Consider the following 16,423-nt stretch of genomic DNA (forward strand, 5'->3'; position numbering starts at 1 on the left):
TCGCCTGCCGCCCCCCCCCCCGCCGCCTCTGCCGCCGCCCCCTCCTTGGAAACCAAGTTACCAACGTTAAACCAATCCCCGAGCGCAACTCTGCCTCCCCCACACCCCACCCGCCGCGCCGCGCCGCGCCGTCCTCTAGCCCAGCTCCTCGCTCGCGCTCCCCTCGCCTCCTGCGCTTCCCCCGTGGCGGCGATGCCAGGGCCTTCACCAGGGCTGCGCCGGGCGCTACTCGGTCTCTGGGCTGCCCTGGGCCTGGGGCTCCTCGGCCTCTCAGGTAAGAGCCCGCCCCGGCTCGGGGTGGACAGGGCGGGGGCGGAGTTGCCGGACCCGGGAAGCGGCCCTGTGTCCCTCCCGGCTCCGCCCTCGCCTCGTCCCACGCTTCTGTCCCTGCATCGAGCCTGGTCCTCTCCCCTCTCCCCCGCGCCCCCACACATACCAAGACCCAGCTTCCTGACTCCTGGCTCGCCCCTACCCCCTCGGAGACCCTGGACGCTCTTCGGCGCCCAACCCCGCGCCCTGGAGACCCCGTGGCTCTCGTGTCCCCTCCCTGGGTACCTCCTCCCGCTCTGCTGTGCACCATGGTCCACGGACTGGCATCTTCTCCACTCGCGGTCCGCGAAGACTCCATCTCTCCAACTACCGTGACTCAGAGGCGCTGTTCCCGCTCCACCGGGAGCCCTGGCAACCGGCTCCCTCGGCTGTTCCCACGGTTCCTTCCACCAGCCCAGCCCCTCGTCCTCTTTCCATGTTCCCCATCCAGGTTTAGGGTCCTTCCTTATCCTTCACCCAGTTTCATATCTCCTTTGCCCTCGCCCAGCCTCAGTCTCCTCCTTTCCCGGCAATGTGCCAGAACCCGAAAACCCGTTGGTTCCTCCTCCCCCACCCGGGGTCCCCTTCTCCCGGCATTGCTGTGTGCATCGAAGACCCCATCTTTCCTCTCGTCTCCCCCCTTCCCTCATGCTTTCCCACCGCTTCATCGGCACTTTGGAGACCAGGGCTCTCTGCTGCCACGTCCCAGAGACACCCTTGAGGTTTAAACTCTGGGAGCACGCGCCTCCAAACCCGAGGCCTGGGCAGGACGCGGGACTCTTGGGTTCTTTCCTGGCTGCGGCCTCTGCTCGGTCCCCGGGAACCCTTGACTCGGCATAGGGGCGCTAAGATCTCAGGGAGTTGGCTCCCCAGGCTGAGCCCGCGTTTCCCTGGGCAGCGGTCGCGCAGGAGCCCTTCTGGGCGGACCTGCAGCCCCGCGTGGCGCTTGTGGAGCGCGGGGGCTCGCTGTGGCTGAATTGCAGCACTAACTGCCCTCGGCCGGAACGCGGTGGCCTGGAGACCTCGCTGCGCCGAAACGGGACCCAGAGGGGGTTGCGCTGGTTGGCCCGGCAGCTGGTGGACATCCGCGAGCCGGAGACCCAGCCCGTCTGCTTCTTCCGCTGCGCGCGGCGCACACTACAGGCGCGTGGGCTCATTCGCACTTTCCGTGAGTTCTGGGTGGCCCCGCGCGTACTCCACTACTTTCCCTCCCTTCCAGGCCCCGCCCCCTGGGTCCCGGGGTCCTCCCCTTCAGGCCCCACCCTCTGGATCTCCAAGCCCTCCAGTCTTGGACCAGGCTCCCCTGGCTTCCACGCCAAGTCCCCCTAAGTCCCGGCGTTCCAAGAGCCGCTGTTCCTTCCTTGCAGAGCGGCCGGATCGCGTAGAGCTGGTGCCGCTGCCTCCGTGGCAGCCCGTGGGCGAGAATTTCACCCTGAGCTGCAGGGTCCCCGGCGCCGGGCCCCGTGGAAGCCTCACTCTGACCCTGCTGCGGGGCACCCAAGAGCTGATCCGCCGCAGCTTCGCCGGCGAGCCACCCCGAGCGCGGGGCGCAGTGCTCACAGCTACTGTACTGGCTCGGAGGGAGGACCATGGGGCCAATTTCTCGTGCCGCGCGGAGCTGGATCTGCGGCCACACGGCCTGGGACTGTTTGAAAACAGCTCGGCCCCCAGAGAGCTCCGAACCTTTTGTGAGTAGGTGTGGGGTGGACATGGGGACCAAGTGGAGTAGGGCGGGATTTTAAGAAGTTTCAAGACAGATACATCTGAATGCTAATCCTTCAACATTCACCAACTGTTTCCCTCTCTGTGCCTTGAGGGTGATAATACCATAAAATAGTGCATATAAAGTGCTTAGTACGTATTGAGTGCTCAGTACGTAAGTTCGCTCAAGCTCTGTACTTCGACCCCCTAGCCCTGTCCCCGGACACCCCGCGCCTCACTGCTCCCCGGCTCTTGGAAGTAGGTTCTGAAAAGCCCGTGACCTGCGCCCTGGACGGACTGTTTCCGGCCTCAGAGGCCAGGGTGTACCTAGCGCTGGGGGACCAGAGGCTGAGTCCTGATGTCACCCTGGAGGGGGACGCACTCATGGCCACTGCCACAGCCACAGCTAGCGCCGAGCAGGAGGGTGCCAAGCAGCTGGTCTGCAGCGTGACCCTGGGGGGCGAAAGCCGCGAGACCCGGGAGAACCTGACCATTTACAGTAAGAAGGAGAGTGGGGAGGGGGCTGGGGGTGGAGACAACTGTGGCTTGGGAGTAGGGCCAGAAGAACGCGAAGGCGGGGCAAGGAGTGGGCGGGGCCTCAGTTCCGGAACAGGCGTGGCCCGAGAGTCCCTCAAAGGGGCGGGGCGGACGGAGGACGCAGACTGAACAGCTGGAGAGGCGGTGCCTGAGAGGCGGGGCGTGATGCTCTAGGTTCAGGCAAATAAGGGGCGGGCCTTGACCGGCGGGAGGGACGTGGTCAGCGGACCCCAGCCAGTGCTCCGCCTCCAGGCTTCCCCGAGCCCCTCCTGACCCTGAGCGAGCCCAGCGTCCCCGAGGGGAAGATGGTGACAGTAACCTGCGCAGCCGGAGCCCAAGCCCTGGTCACACTGGAGGGAATTCTAGCCGCGGTCCCGGGGCAGCCTGCCCAGCTACAGCTAAATGCCACCGACGACGACGACAGGCGCGAATTCTTCTGCGCCGCCACCCTCGAGGTGGACGGTGAGACCCTGAGCAAGAACAGGAGCGCTGAGCTTCGCGTCCTATGTGAGTTGGTGTTAACCCCTCGCCCCGCTCCTTGTGCCCTCCAAGGACCTGCATGGTCCCTGGCCGTGTCGTCGAGGTAGGGCCATTCCTCACCGCCCACGTCTAGCCTCTCTCTATCCCACGCCCCTGCCCGCAGACGCCCCTCGGCTGGACGATTCGGACTGTCCCAGGAGCTGGACGTGGCCCGAGGGCCCAGAACAGACGCTGCGCTGCGAGGCCCGTGGAAACCCAGCGCCCTCGGTGCACTGCGCGCGGCGAGACGGCGGGGCCGTGTTGGCGTTGGGGCTGCTGGGTCCTGTCACTCGCGCACTCGCCGGTGTTTACCGCTGCACAGCGGCCAATGTCCAGGGCCAGGCGGTCAAGGACGTGATGCTGACGGTGGAATGTGAGTGGGGGTGTGCAGAGAGCATCTCTGTCTCGTTGAGGGTCTGGGGGTGGCTGGCCTAGGGTGTGAGACGTGCCTGTGGGCGGGATTTTGGGAAAGGGAAGGGGCTGGTTACTGGGATTGGGACAGGATCTTGGCGAAGGATGGAGGGAAAGGAATTGGTGTGTCCATAAGCTGGGGCGTGGCGTTTGAGCGGAGTCTTAGAAACGTGGGCGGTCCAGGCAGTCTAACAATTTTTAGGCCCTGAACTGGGGAAGGGCCTTCGAGGCTCATGGATCCCCAAAACAGATGCATGACTAGACTAGCGCGACACCCCCTGGGATCGGCGTCCCTGTGTAGACCAAAGCCTTCCCAACCCTTCGTGGCAGCCCTGGGACACGAAGGAGGGTCTGGAGACATTAGACTGGCCCCCAAACCCCAAAGCTAACAACACACATTCCCCTCTCCAGACGCGCCAGCACTGGACAGCGTGGGCTGCCCCGAACGCATTACTTGGCTGGAAGGAACAGAGGCCTCGCTGATTTGTGTGGCGCACGGGGTCCCACCGCCCAACGTGAGCTGTGTTCGGTCTGGGGAGGGCGGGGCTCTCATGGAGGGCCTGCTGCGTGTGGCCCGGGAGCACGCGGGCACTTACCGCTGTGAAGCCACCAATGCTCGAGGCTCTGCCGCCAAAAATGTGGCTGTCACGGTGGAATGTGAGTAGTGGCAGCACAGCGTCTGTCGGGACAACCCTGGCTGGACTTCCTGTCCCTTGTGTGAACTGCTACAATCCTGCTTCCCAGATGGCCCCAGTTTTGAGGAGCTGAGCTGCCCCAGTAATTGGACGTGGGTGGAAGGATCTGGTCGACTGTTTTCCTGTGAGGTCGACGGCAAGCCAGAGCCCAGCGTGGAGTGCGTCGGCTCTGGGGGCGTCAGTGAGGGGGTGCTGCTGCCGCTGGCACCCCCAGACGCTGGTCCCAGAGGCCCTGGCACCCCTAGTGATCTGGCACCTGGTATCTACGTTTGTAATGCCACCAACCGGCACGGCTCCATGGTCAAAACAGTCGTCGTGAGCGCAGAGTGTGAGCGGGGCCCGGGCGGGCGGGGTGTAGGGGTGCCCACGGTCCGGGCCCCTCCCTGACACCCCCCATGGCTGCTTTGCAGCGCCACCACAAATGGATGAGTCCACCTGCCCAAGTCACCAGACCTGGCTGGAGGGGGCTGAGGCTGCCGCGCTGGCCTGCGCCGCCCGGGGTCGCCCCTCCCCAGGAGTGCGCTGCTCCCGGGAAGGTGTGCCCTGGCCGGAGCGGCAGCTCGTGTCCCGAGAAGACGCGGGCACCTATAGCTGTGTGGCCACCAATGCGCATGGCACAGACTCCCGGATGGTCACCGTGGGTGTGGAATGTGAGTGAAGGCAGCATCGGATGAAAGAGACACAGTATCTGGAAAAGTGACCTGCAGGGGTTGTTGAGCCCATGCGAGTTCAGGGCATCTGTCCCAGTGCCATTCTGGGGGACAGGGAATCCCGACCTAAACCTGTGGATAATGAAAGGTTTAGGGAACAGGACCCACGTCCCTCTCAAATCCTGGGTCAGAAGGACACTGGCCTGGGGCTCCACCTCCTCCCATTCAGTGAAGAAGGGCGCAGAATTTTAGTCCCAACAACAGCCCTTAGTGGGGGAAGGGGGCTCGCCTGCCCATCAGAGGAGGGTGGTCACAGACCTGTGTGGTGGGCCGGAGGAGGGCACCTGGTCAGCGCTGGACCGGCGCTAAGCCCTACTTCACCCTCTGTCCCCCTGCAGACCGGCCGGTGGTGGCAGAGCTGGCCGCCTCGCCTCCCGGAGGCGTGAGGCCAGGCGGGAACTTCACCTTGACCTGCCGCGCAGAAGCCTGGCCTCCAGCCCAGATCAGCTGGCGCGCGCCCCCAGGGGCCCTCAACATCGGCCTGTCAAGCAACAACAGCACGCTGAGCGTGGCGGGTGCCATGGGAAGCCACGGCGGCGAGTACGAGTGCTCAGCCACCAACGCGCACGGGCGCCATGCGCGGCGCATCACGGTGCGCGTGGCCGGTAAGTGGCAGCTGGGGGCGGGGCTAATTATATGCACGGGGGCGTGACCTGAGCGTGGGGCGCCGGGGCTTGGGGCCCCTGACCACGTCTTTGCCTCCCTCAGTCCCCATAGGTGAGACCAGAGTGCACCAGAGTAGAAGTCAAGGGCATCTGACTGGGTGGGGTTGTTGATGGCAAGTTGGAAGTGGGAGGTGCAATTCCAGGGGAGGGACCCTTCAGGGCTGTCACTGCTTTGGGGAGGGACTTAATAACTTGGGGAGGGTAGTGCGTGGTGGAGACTTGACCCAACTTACTCTCCACTGTGTCGCTGGGGGTTGAAGGGTCACCAACGGCAGAAGATGGGAGGGACGACTAGATCTCCTCCTCCCACTTCCTGTAGCTTCTAGGGCTGGGGTCTTTCTGGGGTGCAGAGACTGACCTGATCCTGCCAACCCTCATTCTTTTGAGGGTGGGGAGAATTGACTTGTCACCAGGGGGCTGGCTGGTCACAGGCTTATATCCCCATGGGGCTGATGTGCGATGTAAATTAGGTCTGGGGTCTGGGGTCGCACTGGTGCTGGGAGTGGCCTTATTGAATGGGGTCTCTCCTTTCTCCCAAGGCCAGATTGTGAGTTCCTTGGGGCATAAGGACTGATCTCGTGCCTATAGGGAGGGGGCAGAGGTGGCAGGGATTCGGGGAGCCCCCCCCTCAACGTGGCCACGCTCCGTAAGGGTCTCCACCCCTCAGGTCCGTGGCTGTGGGTCGCCGTGGGTGGCGCCGCGGGGGGCGCAGCGCTGCTGGCCGCGGGGGCCGGCCTGGCCTTCTACGTACAATCCACCGCCTGCAAGAAGGGCGAGTACAACGTGCAGGAGGCCGAGAGCTCGGGCGAGGCTGTGTGTCTCAACGGCGCGGGCGGCAGCGCCAGCGGGAACGCGGGTGCGGAAGGTGGACCCGAGGCCGGGGACACAGCCGAGTCACCTGCTGGGGGTGAGGTCTTCGCCATCCAGCTAACCTCCACGTGAGCCTGGTCCCCTCTCCCCGCGGGCCGGGAGACGCCCCCCAGATGCGCACAGGGGGGCTTGTTTATTGCTCTATTTATTTATTCATTTATTTATTTATTTATTCAACTCCAGGGGCGTCACCCCCATTTTCTACCCATCCCCCCCCAATAAAGTTTTTATGAAGGACTCCGGGTCTCTGCTTCTGCTTCTGCCAAGTTAAACAAGCCCAGGGTTCAAATCCCGACTTTGCCATGCATGCAAAAAATTTTCTTTAAAATTTGCAAGCCTTGGCGGGATGCGGTGGCTCACGCCTGTAATCCTAGCACTCTGGGAGGCCGAGGCGGGTGGATCGCTCGAGGTCAGGAGTTCGAGACCAACGCAAGAGCGAGACCCCCCGTCTCTACTAAAAATAGCAAGAAAATTATATGGACAACTAAAAATAGATACAGAAAAAATTAGCTGGGCATGGTGGCGCATGTCTGTAGTCCCAGCTACTCGGAAGGCTGAGGCAGGAGGATCGCTTGAGCCCAGGAGTTTGAGGTTGCTGTGAGCTAGGCTGACGCCACGGCACTCACTCTAGCCCGGGCAACAGAGCAAGACTCTGTCTCAAAAAAAAAAAAAAAAATTGCGAGCCTGCTATACCTCAGACACAATCCAAGGCATCTTTCTGAGGTGTGACCTGGAGATTGTCCTCCATCCCTGCCCTGTTTCCTGCTCTTATGAACCCTTGGGCAGGGGTAGGGACCTTACTACTTCCTTCTCCTCCCCGCGGCTTATCTCTTCCGCCCAGCACTGCCCTCTGATGTGGGTCACTCTAGGAGGTGGGAGCTAGGTGCTTCCCCGGGCCTGTTTACTTACTGGCAGGGGCAAAGGCAAGGCCACCTTGCCAGGATGGGCGGCCCCCTGCTGCCTCGCCCCTGCACTGAGACCTCACCAGCTATGAATGTCAGCCCTCAGGATGTCTCTCCTGCTAAAGGGTGCGCCCCTGCCCCACCCATCAATGCCTCCTCCATCCTATGTCCACCCACAGTGCCTCAGTTTACCCCCAAGTGCCTTTTCACTGGGCGCATCATGATTCAGAACAGACACATGATCGCAGCTGCAACCCCCACTGTGTATCTCCCATCCGCTCACCCCCAGCGGCATAAGGCGGAACAGCTGGGCCTTCTCCCCACAGCCTCAGAAGCAGGAACACAGGGCCCTGGAAAAGGAAGCCACCCTGGGCTGCTGAGCGCCATTGGCTGCCCCATGCAAACACTGAATGAGCAAGGATGAGACGAGGAGGAAACAGCACGAGAGGGCAAGCCAGTGCTGGGTGCCTGGTGCCAGGTACAAAAGGCACAGCAAGGAGCAGCCCCTGTCACCCCTTAATCATCTCTCTGCACTCCCACTAGCCTTTTCTAGGTTTCTGGAAGCCCACAAAATCCTGCTTGCTACGTGGCCTTTGCTCTTGCTCTTCCTTCTCCCTGGTGTGTCCTCACCTCCAATAGTCCCAGAGCCAGTTCCTAACCCTCAGGTCTGTATGCAAATGTCACCCCCTCAAGGAAGCCTTCCCTCAGTCCCATGGGTAAGGGGCTAAGGTAGCCCCCCCAACTTTGTATTTTTTTGAGACAGGGTCTCACTCTGTCTGTCACCCAGGCTGGAGTACAGTGGCACAATCATAGTTCACTGCAGCCTTGAACTCCTGAGCTCAAGTGATTCCTCCTGCCTCAGCCTCCCAAGTAGCTGGGACTACAGGCGTGTGCCACCACACCTGGCTAATTTTTCTATTTTTTGTAGAGAGGGAATTTCGGTCTTGCTCAGGCTTAGGATTATAGCTTAAGATCCTATTGGACATTTAATTGAATATTTTACTGTCTCCCTAGAACATCAGCCACCCTGGAGCAGGGATCTTTGTTCTAGTCACAGCTGAGTGTCCCCATTGGGGCCTGGCACACATCGTTGCTCAAGACATGTTGAATAAATGGGTAAAAGCAGCCTTGAGTTTGAAAGACACATAGTTTGAGACCTTCATGTGTTCAGGGTATATCACCAAGAATTTCTCTATGCTGGGCGCTGGGGAGGTCATTCATGGACACAGATGTGGTGAGTCAGACCTGAGAAGTCACTGTCCAGTGGGGCAGATGGGCCAGAGAATTGAAAAATCTAGTAGCTTCTGAGGTGGGCATGGTGGTGCGCACCTGTAGTCCCAGCTACTCAGGAGGCTGAGGCAGGAGGATCGCTGGAGCCCAGGAGTTTGAGACCAGCCTGGGCAACATAGTGAGACCCTATCTCTTAAAAAAAAAGAAAGAAAGAAAGAAAGGAAAAGAAAATTCTGGTAGGTTCTAGGAGGGTGAATACCAGCAAGGAGGTGGATGAGAGGCTGACATAGGGTGGGAGAGGGTGTCTATTTTAGACTGGGTCTTCAAGGAAGGCTTCTTTGACGAGGTGATGGGGTTGGACCTCTCCACATGACAAGAATGTGGTAGCCCCAGGGAGATGTGGAGGGAGGGTGTTCCAGGGGAGAAAGGGTGAGACCAGATGATTCATGGATCTGACAACTGGAAGATCTAGACCCCAGCCCTGTCCCTACAGGGCCACCCAGGAGAGACAAGGAGGGTCTCACTGGCCTTGTGATCGTAGCAGGGACAATCCTGCCCTTGTTTCATCCCAGCCATTCTGGACTCTCCCTTGAAGTGAGTGCTGGGGGTCTGTGTGTCCCACTTGCCCAGGGCCGGCCTGTCATAGGTAGCTTTTGGCTTTAGGCTTGGGGGAGAGGGGACACCCTTTGGCTGGGTTAGGGAGATCTGGAAAGCAGGCAGGGGACACAGCAGGGCTGGCATGTGTAAGGACTGAGACAGCGTGACAGTCTGCAGGCTGGGGTGTAGCTGACCAATGAAGGGCCCCCTTGGGTGTGCACCTCTGTTATCCACGTGTGTCATCTACATGTGTTTTGTATGTCTGTTGACACATGTGTCTGTCAATGCTTGTGTGTCAATGCTTGTGCCTTTCTGTCTTGTGTGTGGTCTGTGTCTATCTCCATGTATGTCTGTTGATGCGTGTGTCCTTTAGCACACATGTCTATTGGCACACATGTGTCTGTTTTGTATGTCTTTCTAAGTGTGTTGTCCGTTTCTGTGGGTGGTGGCTGTTTTCCCAGATGGGACAGTGTAGTGAATGTGGCTAATTCTGTGTGTCAGACTATGGCCTGTATATGACTGTACCTGTGTGTGCACGTGCACGCCCCTCACAATGAGAAAATACCCACCCCACTTTCCCAGGCTGGGAGACGGGCACACAAGATGGGAACCCCAAATCACACCACTCTTTCTCTCTGAGTAGCTGTTTTATTGTTCTTGCTATTAACAATATAACTATCACTACCAACTGCATTTCCTGAGTGGGGCTCAGCCCAGCCTGACTGGAGAAGGGACCGAGCAGGGGACAGGTGACCCCCTGAGACAGGCTCTGGGGCCTGTGGCCTGGGTCTTTGCCTTGGGATCCCTGAATGGGGACACAGGGCAGGTTGGCTCTTAATCCACTCCGCCTAGGAGAGCTTCTGTCCATTCTCCCTCTGGGGAAACTGAGGCAGAACTGGCTCACAGCTTTTTTTTTTTTTTTTTTTTGCTCCAGATGAGGAATCAGTGAAGGCTCAGGGCTTAATCTGCCTGCACTGGGCTTTGGTGTGGGTCCAGGGCCACTCCACATCTGCCACATAACCTCCCGGGCTGGACACTCTTCCTGGGCACCAGCCAACAGCCAGAGCAGCGGATGCCATACTTCTTGTACCTGAGGTGGGGGTACAAGAAATCACCCTTCAGGACGCAGCGGGGGCCCAGAAACCACCACAAGAAAACCACTTTTCCCAAGAGCTGGATGTTGATAGACTGATTTGGGGACCCCCCAATCCCAATTCCCTCCTCCATTTTGAGGACCTGATACCGCAGGCATTGCAGAGAGGGGTCCCATCTTCGGCATCTCTCCAGAGTGGAGTCGTCTGGGTCCTGCATGAGGCACAGCACCGGGGCCCTGAAGGGTCGGGTGGCAAAGGGCAGGGGTCAGAGGCCAAGCATGTGGGCCAGGAGGGCTGGTATTTTGTAGGGGTCTGTGTGAAGGCCCCACCTGGCTCCAGGCCAGCCCTGGGGTGTTGCCAGATCTAAGAGAGAGTGTAAACCAGGAAGGGAGACAGATGGCACTGCTCGGCAGGGAAGCTGGGGGTGGGGGTGACTCAGCCCGAGTGGAGGGGGACACTGTGACTCCCCCTGGAAGGGTCTAAATGGGGAAGCGGGATGGGGAAGGGGGGCAGGGAGGAAGATAGGGAAGATAGGAAATTGGCACCCCCCAAAATATTTATAGCTGTCAAGTCTTCAGAACTCACCCAGGGCCTCACTGCCTGCAGGGTGGGCCTCTGGAGCCCTGGCGGGGCATGCAGGGGGCCCCTGAGAGCGGCTGCTACAGGCCAAGCTGGGGGATAGACAAGGCATTAGCATTAGGGGGTTTGTATCTTGTCTCCGACAGCTCCCCAAAAATGAAAATTTGCTATCAAGACATCAGGCACCTCCCAAGGAAGAATCTGATGCTGAAAGGCCTGGCTTTGCCCCTCATTCATCATCATCATCATTGATATTATTTTAAGAGGTAGTAAGCCTGGGGTCAGCCTGCCAGGTTCAAATCCCAGTTCTCAGCCAGCATGGTGGCTCATGCTGGTAATCCCAGCACTTTGGGAGGCCGAGGCGGGAGGATCACTTCAGGCCAGAAGTTCGAGACCAGCCTTGGCAATATAGTGAGACCCCCATCTCTACCAAAAAAAAAAAAAAAAATCCAAAACTAAAAATCAAATCCTAGTTCTCCCACATTCTTGCTATGTAACCCTGGGAAGTTATTTCCCTCTCTCTGCCTTAATTTCCTCATCTATAAAATGGGCTTCCCAAGGCTTCAGTGAGCCCATACATATCAAGTGCTGCCTGTTACCTCTTATTGCTGTTGTTCTCATAACTGTTACCATTACTGGGAAAAATAACAGCAGCCATTGGTAGCATCCAGCCTGACACATAAACAGAAGATCAGGTCTCACACTGGCAGGGGACACCTCAGTGGCAGCAGGGCTGGATCTTGCACCAGCCTGAGGTCTCGATGTGTCAGAGACTGGGCCTTGTGTACTATGGGGCTGGTGTGGGAGCCCATGAGCTGATGCCTGGGAGCACCTGTCCCCAAGCCTCTGCCTGGCACCCTGGGTGTTCTTGTTACTGTTATGAAGGGATTCCTGGCCCCTGCCAGCCCCTACCTGTATGTGGAGATGATCTGCAGGCTGGAATCTGGCTTTATCTGAAACTTCAGAGTCACCCCCTGGAACCCGGGGTCCACTTTCTCAGTGCCCCGGCAGGGATTCAGCTGTTTCCGGCGCCTTCTCTGGGGTGGGGCCGGGGGAGTTCCTGTGGCGTCCAGGCTGTGGCATTTCTTGCTGATCTGGGTCTGCATAGCCTTGGAATCCCTGTCCAGAGGCAGGGGGCCCGGAGTCCCCAGAGACATCGGCTCCCAGTAGGGTCCCAGGGCCTGGGTGTTGTGGGCCGGGGGCTGGGCCAGCTCCTCTGCTGTCACTTGGAGGAAGTGCAGAGCGGTGACTGAGTCCGGGCATGCAGGCCAGAGAGACCTGGGGACAAGGGGCAATGGGGTCACCCAGTTCCCTGGATGACTCCTGGGCCCAGCAGGCCTGGGGGGTTCCAACCTGTGTCTGCTCCTTGTTAGCTGTGTGCCCTCGGGGAGGCTACATGCCTGTCTGGAGCCAAGAATTACTCCTAACGCTGGTAGAAGGTTTAAAAGTTGCAAAGTAATTGCAAACACCACGTGCCTACTGTGTGTGCGCCCAGCACCATTCTCAACCCTCCACATCAGTTAACCACGTCATCGATCCAGTAGGTCGCCCCGGCAAGGACCACCCTCAGGGACCAAGTCAAGATCTGAAGCCTCCGGTTTGCCATGATGATCACGATGATTTTTATCATTATTATTGGTTTACCCTCCATAACCCCTGGATGAACCCGTGCTGGTGCCTACATCGGCCTCAGAGCCATGGAATTGCACGGCCTCTGATCCCTGGATGACCCCAAGTGTCCTTAGGGACCAGAACCTCTTCTTTTGTTAATTAAGTACCTGTAACTAACATTGCCACCCTGGATAACCCCAGGAACCAGAGGTCATGACCCCTTGACCGCTGGGTCAGGTGCAGTCAGAGGGGCGTGCATGATGGGGGAAGGAGGGAGCCTGTCCTTACACACCTCCCACTGAGTCTGCAGCATTCTGGGGTCCTCAGCTCCTGCCGGGTGGGGGATCCTGGGAGCGGCTCTGGGTCCAGACAGGGCGGCGCCAGTAGCTCTGGTGGCATCAGGCAGTCAGAGCAGCCTGGAGCTGGCTCAGCTTCCATCACGCCGCAGCCCAGCCCACCCCCACTTCCCAATTTCACCTGGCCCCAGCCCCGCCCCCGCTGGGCCCACCAATGAGCCCCACCTGGGCAGCACGGACGGGCCAGCACGATCACACGAGGATCAGAGGATCAGCTTCGGCGTCTCCATCCCTCCAAATCCCTCCGCAGCTGCAGGGGCGTGGCCTTCCAAGAAGTCCCAGGCCTCCGCCTCAGCACACTAACTGGTCGTCACTGGCCATCGCTGCTCGTGGAGGGGAAGGGGGGTCCCCAGCATATGCAGTTGTAGACCGGGGACCTGCCCCCCGCCCCCCCAAGGACACTCAACATACTGAAGGTCTGTGAGACAGTTTTATTGCAGCTCTGATTTAAGTCTGCCCCTCCTGGCACCCTGATTCTCAGGGGTGTGCGGGAGCCCGCCCCAGTAGCGGCCCTATCCCCACCAGAGCCTGGCCAGGCAGTGGGATCTCCCCCAAGTAGGGGCTTTGGCCTTCTCCAGGGCTTCCTGCTTCTTTCTCCAGCCTCTCAGTGCTCTGGGCTGGGCTGGGCTGGGCTGGCAACTTGACTATTCCTTCAGTCCTCACTCTGGCGCCACGGCGGTCCAGGCCTGTCCAGCTGCCCATGTCAGTGGGGCTTGGGGACGTGGCCATCCACGTAGAAGTTCCTGGTGATCTTGGGCAGGGTGAATTCCGCCCCTTCCAGCTCTGGTGTCAGCACGATCTGGCAGCCCAACCGGGAGTTCTCCTGCAGGAGGGGGGCCATGTCCAGCATGTCATCTTCCCTGGGGTAACAAGGGCAGTGGTTAGGCTGGCTCGGCTGCTGGGGAGATGGGGGGTCCGCCGGGAGCAGTCAGAGGGGCAGCTCCCCTTCCAGGAGCTGGAGGTGGGGTGGGGAGGGGAGGGGAGGGGGGGCCCTCCCTTGTTGCCCAGGGGCACCTCTGGACTCCTGGAATGCAGAGGCCCGTGGCCAAGCCTGCAGCTGGGAAGAGCTCACCTCTCCTCAGGAGGCGGCAGCAGGTCCAGGTGGTCCTCACTCACGTACACATGGCAGGTGGAGCATGCCAGGGAGGCTTCGCAGGCCCCTAGGGGCAGGAAGTGAGGGGTCCGTTCAGGAGGAGAAGCCTTGTTTTACCACATGCCTCATCTGTCCCTCCGGGGCTTGCACACGCACTGTGCACACCCTCCATTCTGTCATTTACCCGGCTCACTGTTCCCAACTCTTACTCTGTCAGTCTCACTCTGTCACCCCGGGTAGAGTACAGTGGCGTCAGCCTAGCTCACAGCAACCTCAAACACCTGGGCTCAAGCGATCCTCCTGCCTCAGCCTCCCGAGTAGCTGGGACTACAGGTGCACCCCACCACACCTGGCTAATTTTTTCTGTTTTAGTAGAGACAGGGTCTCACTCTTGCTCAGGCTGGTCTCAAACTCCTGACCTCAACCAATCCTCCCGCCTCGGCCTCCCAGAGTGCTAGGATTATAGGTGTGAGCCACCGTGCCTGGCCTAAACAGTTTAATCTTCACAGCAATTCAGTGAGATAGGAACTAAATTATCCCATTTTATAGATGAGGAAACAAGGGCCCAAGAGGCTAAGTACCTTCCTCAGGGTTACACAGCTGGTAGGAGGCAAAATGTGAACACAGGCCACCTGTTTCTAAAACTCATGTTCCAATCTCTGTCCCAGATGCTAGCCAATGGATTCCACGACAGAACTTGAGAAAAGCCTGCCATGATCCCCCAACATCTCTGCTCCCTTTGATAATTAAATCAGGTTCCCTATTATAGTCACCCCCCAAAAATGAACCCTGTACATTTTCCTTCTGACCACCCTTCCCAGTTGCTCATGATGTAATTATATGTTTAGTTATAGGATTATTGTCCCTATTAGGCTGAAATTGGTGTGAGATGATACAGGCCTTATCTGTTTTGTACACTGTTGCCTGATACACAGTAGGTATTCAATGGTCATAGAAGAGTAGCACAGATTAGTGGCTAAAGTGAGCTGGGCTGAAATCTAGTTTTGTCACTTACTCGTATCCTGGAGATCACTTTCCTCACCTATAAAAGCGAATAATGGTCTCCCCTCCCGTACAAAGTTGTCATGAAGATTCGATCAGTTACTATGTATCAACAAGCCGAAAGTGATTTCTGCTATTATTATCTTTCCCTCAACAAATACTGATAAGATCAATATAAGAACCACAATAGGCAACAGATAAGTGTGAACAAGGAGAACAGGGTCTTTGATCTCATTGGGGGACAGGTGACAAAGAAGGAAATGAAACACTGAGATGTGCTATGTGTCATATCATATCACACTGATATGATACAGTGACTAGGGCATAGGGACTTTAGCTGGACCCAGGGGGATAAGATTGTCAGGGAGATGACATTTACATTGAGATCTGAAGGATGAGAAGGAGCCACAATGTATCTTGGGAAAGGACTTCAGACAGAGAAAACAGCCCATGCAAAGGCCCTGAGGCAGGAATGAGTTTAGCTGTTTGAGGAACAGCAAGAAAGCCAGTGTGGCTAGAATAAGGGGAGGAAGGGAGAAGAGAACAAAAGCTCCTGGAAGGCAGGAGTTTTAGTGGCCTCTAATAAATAACAAATAAGTTAAGAGAAAGGAACGGAATAGGGCCACAGTGTGAAGTCTGAATTTTAGTACATATTTGGTGGGCAGTCATGGGTGGGTTAAATAGTGGAGAGACATACCTGATTTGTGTGTTTTTGAACGAATGGATAAGGACCTCCTCAATTCCCTGTGCCCGGCTCCTACCTTCCAGGTCCACCCCGTGGCGCTGGGCCAGGTGGAGAACATTGTCCCCGACTCTGCCGCTCACTGGGATCCGCTGGCCTGACCGGTCTACGAACACCACATTCACTCTGGGGACAGACAGAGGTGCGAATGCTGAAGTGGACGATGGGCTCAGGGGCCCGGGTAGAATCTATGGTTAGAAAGTTGGGGCTGAGGTTTGACGGACAAGGACCGAATAGAGCAAGGCAGAAGAGGGACCTAGGGACGAAGCTTGAGGGCAAAGCGGGGACCAGGGGAACCTTGTGGTACGAAAAATAGGGGACTTGGCCCCTGCACTCACACGTCCCCGGGCCGCTCAGGGCCGCCAGCCTCCTCCTCTCCCGTCCGGCGCGAGCCTAGAAAACACGGTTGGGTGAGCGGCTGCGTCCCACCCAGCCGGCGTCCGACGCGTTAACGCTGCCTATCCCGGGCGTCCCAGGTACCTGTCCCCTGGAATTTTCTGGCTATCGCCGGCGCTGCCGCCTCCCCGGACCCCGAACAGACCTCAGGCATGCTCCACCAGGTGCCCCTGGCAGCCCGCAGCAGAACTTTCGCGTTCACGCCTCCTCGGGCCATGGAGGCGGCCATGACAGGCATCACGTGACCCGTCAACTGAGCATGCGCTCTACCGGAGAGGCGCGCAAAAAGCCCGTAATTGCCCGAATATAAGCGCCAAGCGTTTGGGGGCCGCGGCAGTAAGAGGCCCACGTGGGGACTACCAGGGTGGAAAGGTGCAGGGCAGGATCCAACGCATGGAAACCTG

General features: G+C 58.6%; 3 protein-coding genes across 3 annotated transcripts; 1 reads left to right on the forward strand and 2 right to left on the reverse strand.

The window, feature by feature from the left end:
* Window positions 1-75: 75 nt before the first annotated feature.
* On the forward strand, window positions 76-6,654 carry ICAM5 (intercellular adhesion molecule 5). The gene is made up of 11 exons (XM_045545506.1): window positions 76-274; window positions 1,208-1,477; window positions 1,677-1,997; window positions 2,222-2,509; window positions 2,800-3,054; window positions 3,191-3,439; window positions 3,889-4,134; window positions 4,222-4,500; window positions 4,583-4,822; window positions 5,221-5,487; window positions 6,215-6,654. The coding sequence occupies exons 1-11, from the start codon at window positions 193-195 to the stop codon at window positions 6,487-6,489; spliced, it is 2,772 nt and encodes a 923-aa protein (XP_045401462.1). The 5' UTR covers window positions 76-192; the 3' UTR covers window positions 6,490-6,654.
* Window positions 6,655-9,816: 3,162 nt separating this feature from the next.
* ZGLP1 (zinc finger GATA like protein 1) lies at window positions 9,817-12,997 on the reverse strand (the record flags this gene model as incomplete). The annotated part of the gene is made up of 6 exons (XM_045548404.1): window positions 9,817-10,236; window positions 10,383-10,476; window positions 10,826-10,911; window positions 11,732-12,097; window positions 12,723-12,819; window positions 12,952-12,997. Coding segments are annotated over 6 exons (819 nt in total), but the record flags the coding sequence as incomplete, so codon positions are not given.
* Window positions 12,998-13,202: 205 nt separating this feature from the next.
* Window positions 13,203-16,400, reverse strand: FDX2 (ferredoxin 2). The gene is made up of 5 exons (XM_045545549.1): window positions 16,104-16,400; window positions 15,962-16,016; window positions 15,643-15,749; window positions 13,859-13,946; window positions 13,203-13,646 (listed from the first exon to the last, which is right to left on the reverse strand). The coding sequence occupies exons 1-5, from the start codon at window positions 16,255-16,257 to the stop codon at window positions 13,490-13,492; spliced, it is 561 nt and encodes a 186-aa protein (XP_045401505.1). The 5' UTR covers window positions 16,258-16,400; the 3' UTR covers window positions 13,203-13,489.
* Between the last annotated feature and the right edge of the window lie 23 nt (window positions 16,401-16,423).

Source organism: Lemur catta, chromosome 1 (assembly GCF_020740605.2).
Source record: "Lemur catta isolate mLemCat1 chromosome 1, mLemCat1.pri, whole genome shotgun sequence".
NCBI classification, from domain to species: Eukaryota; Metazoa; Chordata; class Mammalia; order Primates; family Lemuridae; genus Lemur; species Lemur catta.

Bases quoted from the DNA above. Each gene is read 5' to 3' on its own strand.
- ICAM5 (XM_045545506.1), top strand. From the start codon at position 193: ATGCCAGGGCCTTCACCAGGGCTGCGCCGGGCGCTACTCGGTCTCTGG. The intron at 3,440-3,888 runs GTGAGTGGGGGT...TCCCCTCTCCAG, and splicing joins CGTGATGCTGACGGTGGAAT to ACGCGCCAGCACTGGACAGC. The intron at 4,823-5,220 runs GTGAGTGAAGGC...GTCCCCCTGCAG, and splicing joins GGTCACCGTGGGTGTGGAAT to ACCGGCCGGTGGTGGCAGAG.
- FDX2 (XM_045545549.1), bottom strand. From the start codon at position 16,257: ATGCCTGTCATGGCCGCCTCCATGGCCCGAGGAGGCGTGAACGCGAAA. The intron at 13,947-15,642 runs GTAGGAGCCGGG...TCCTGCCCCTAG, and splicing joins CCACGGGGTGGACCTGGAAG to GGGCCTGCGAAGCCTCCCTG. The intron at 13,647-13,858 runs GTGAGCTCTTCC...TTGTTACCCCAG, and splicing joins CTGCCGCCTCCTGAGGAGAG to GGAAGATGACATGCTGGACA.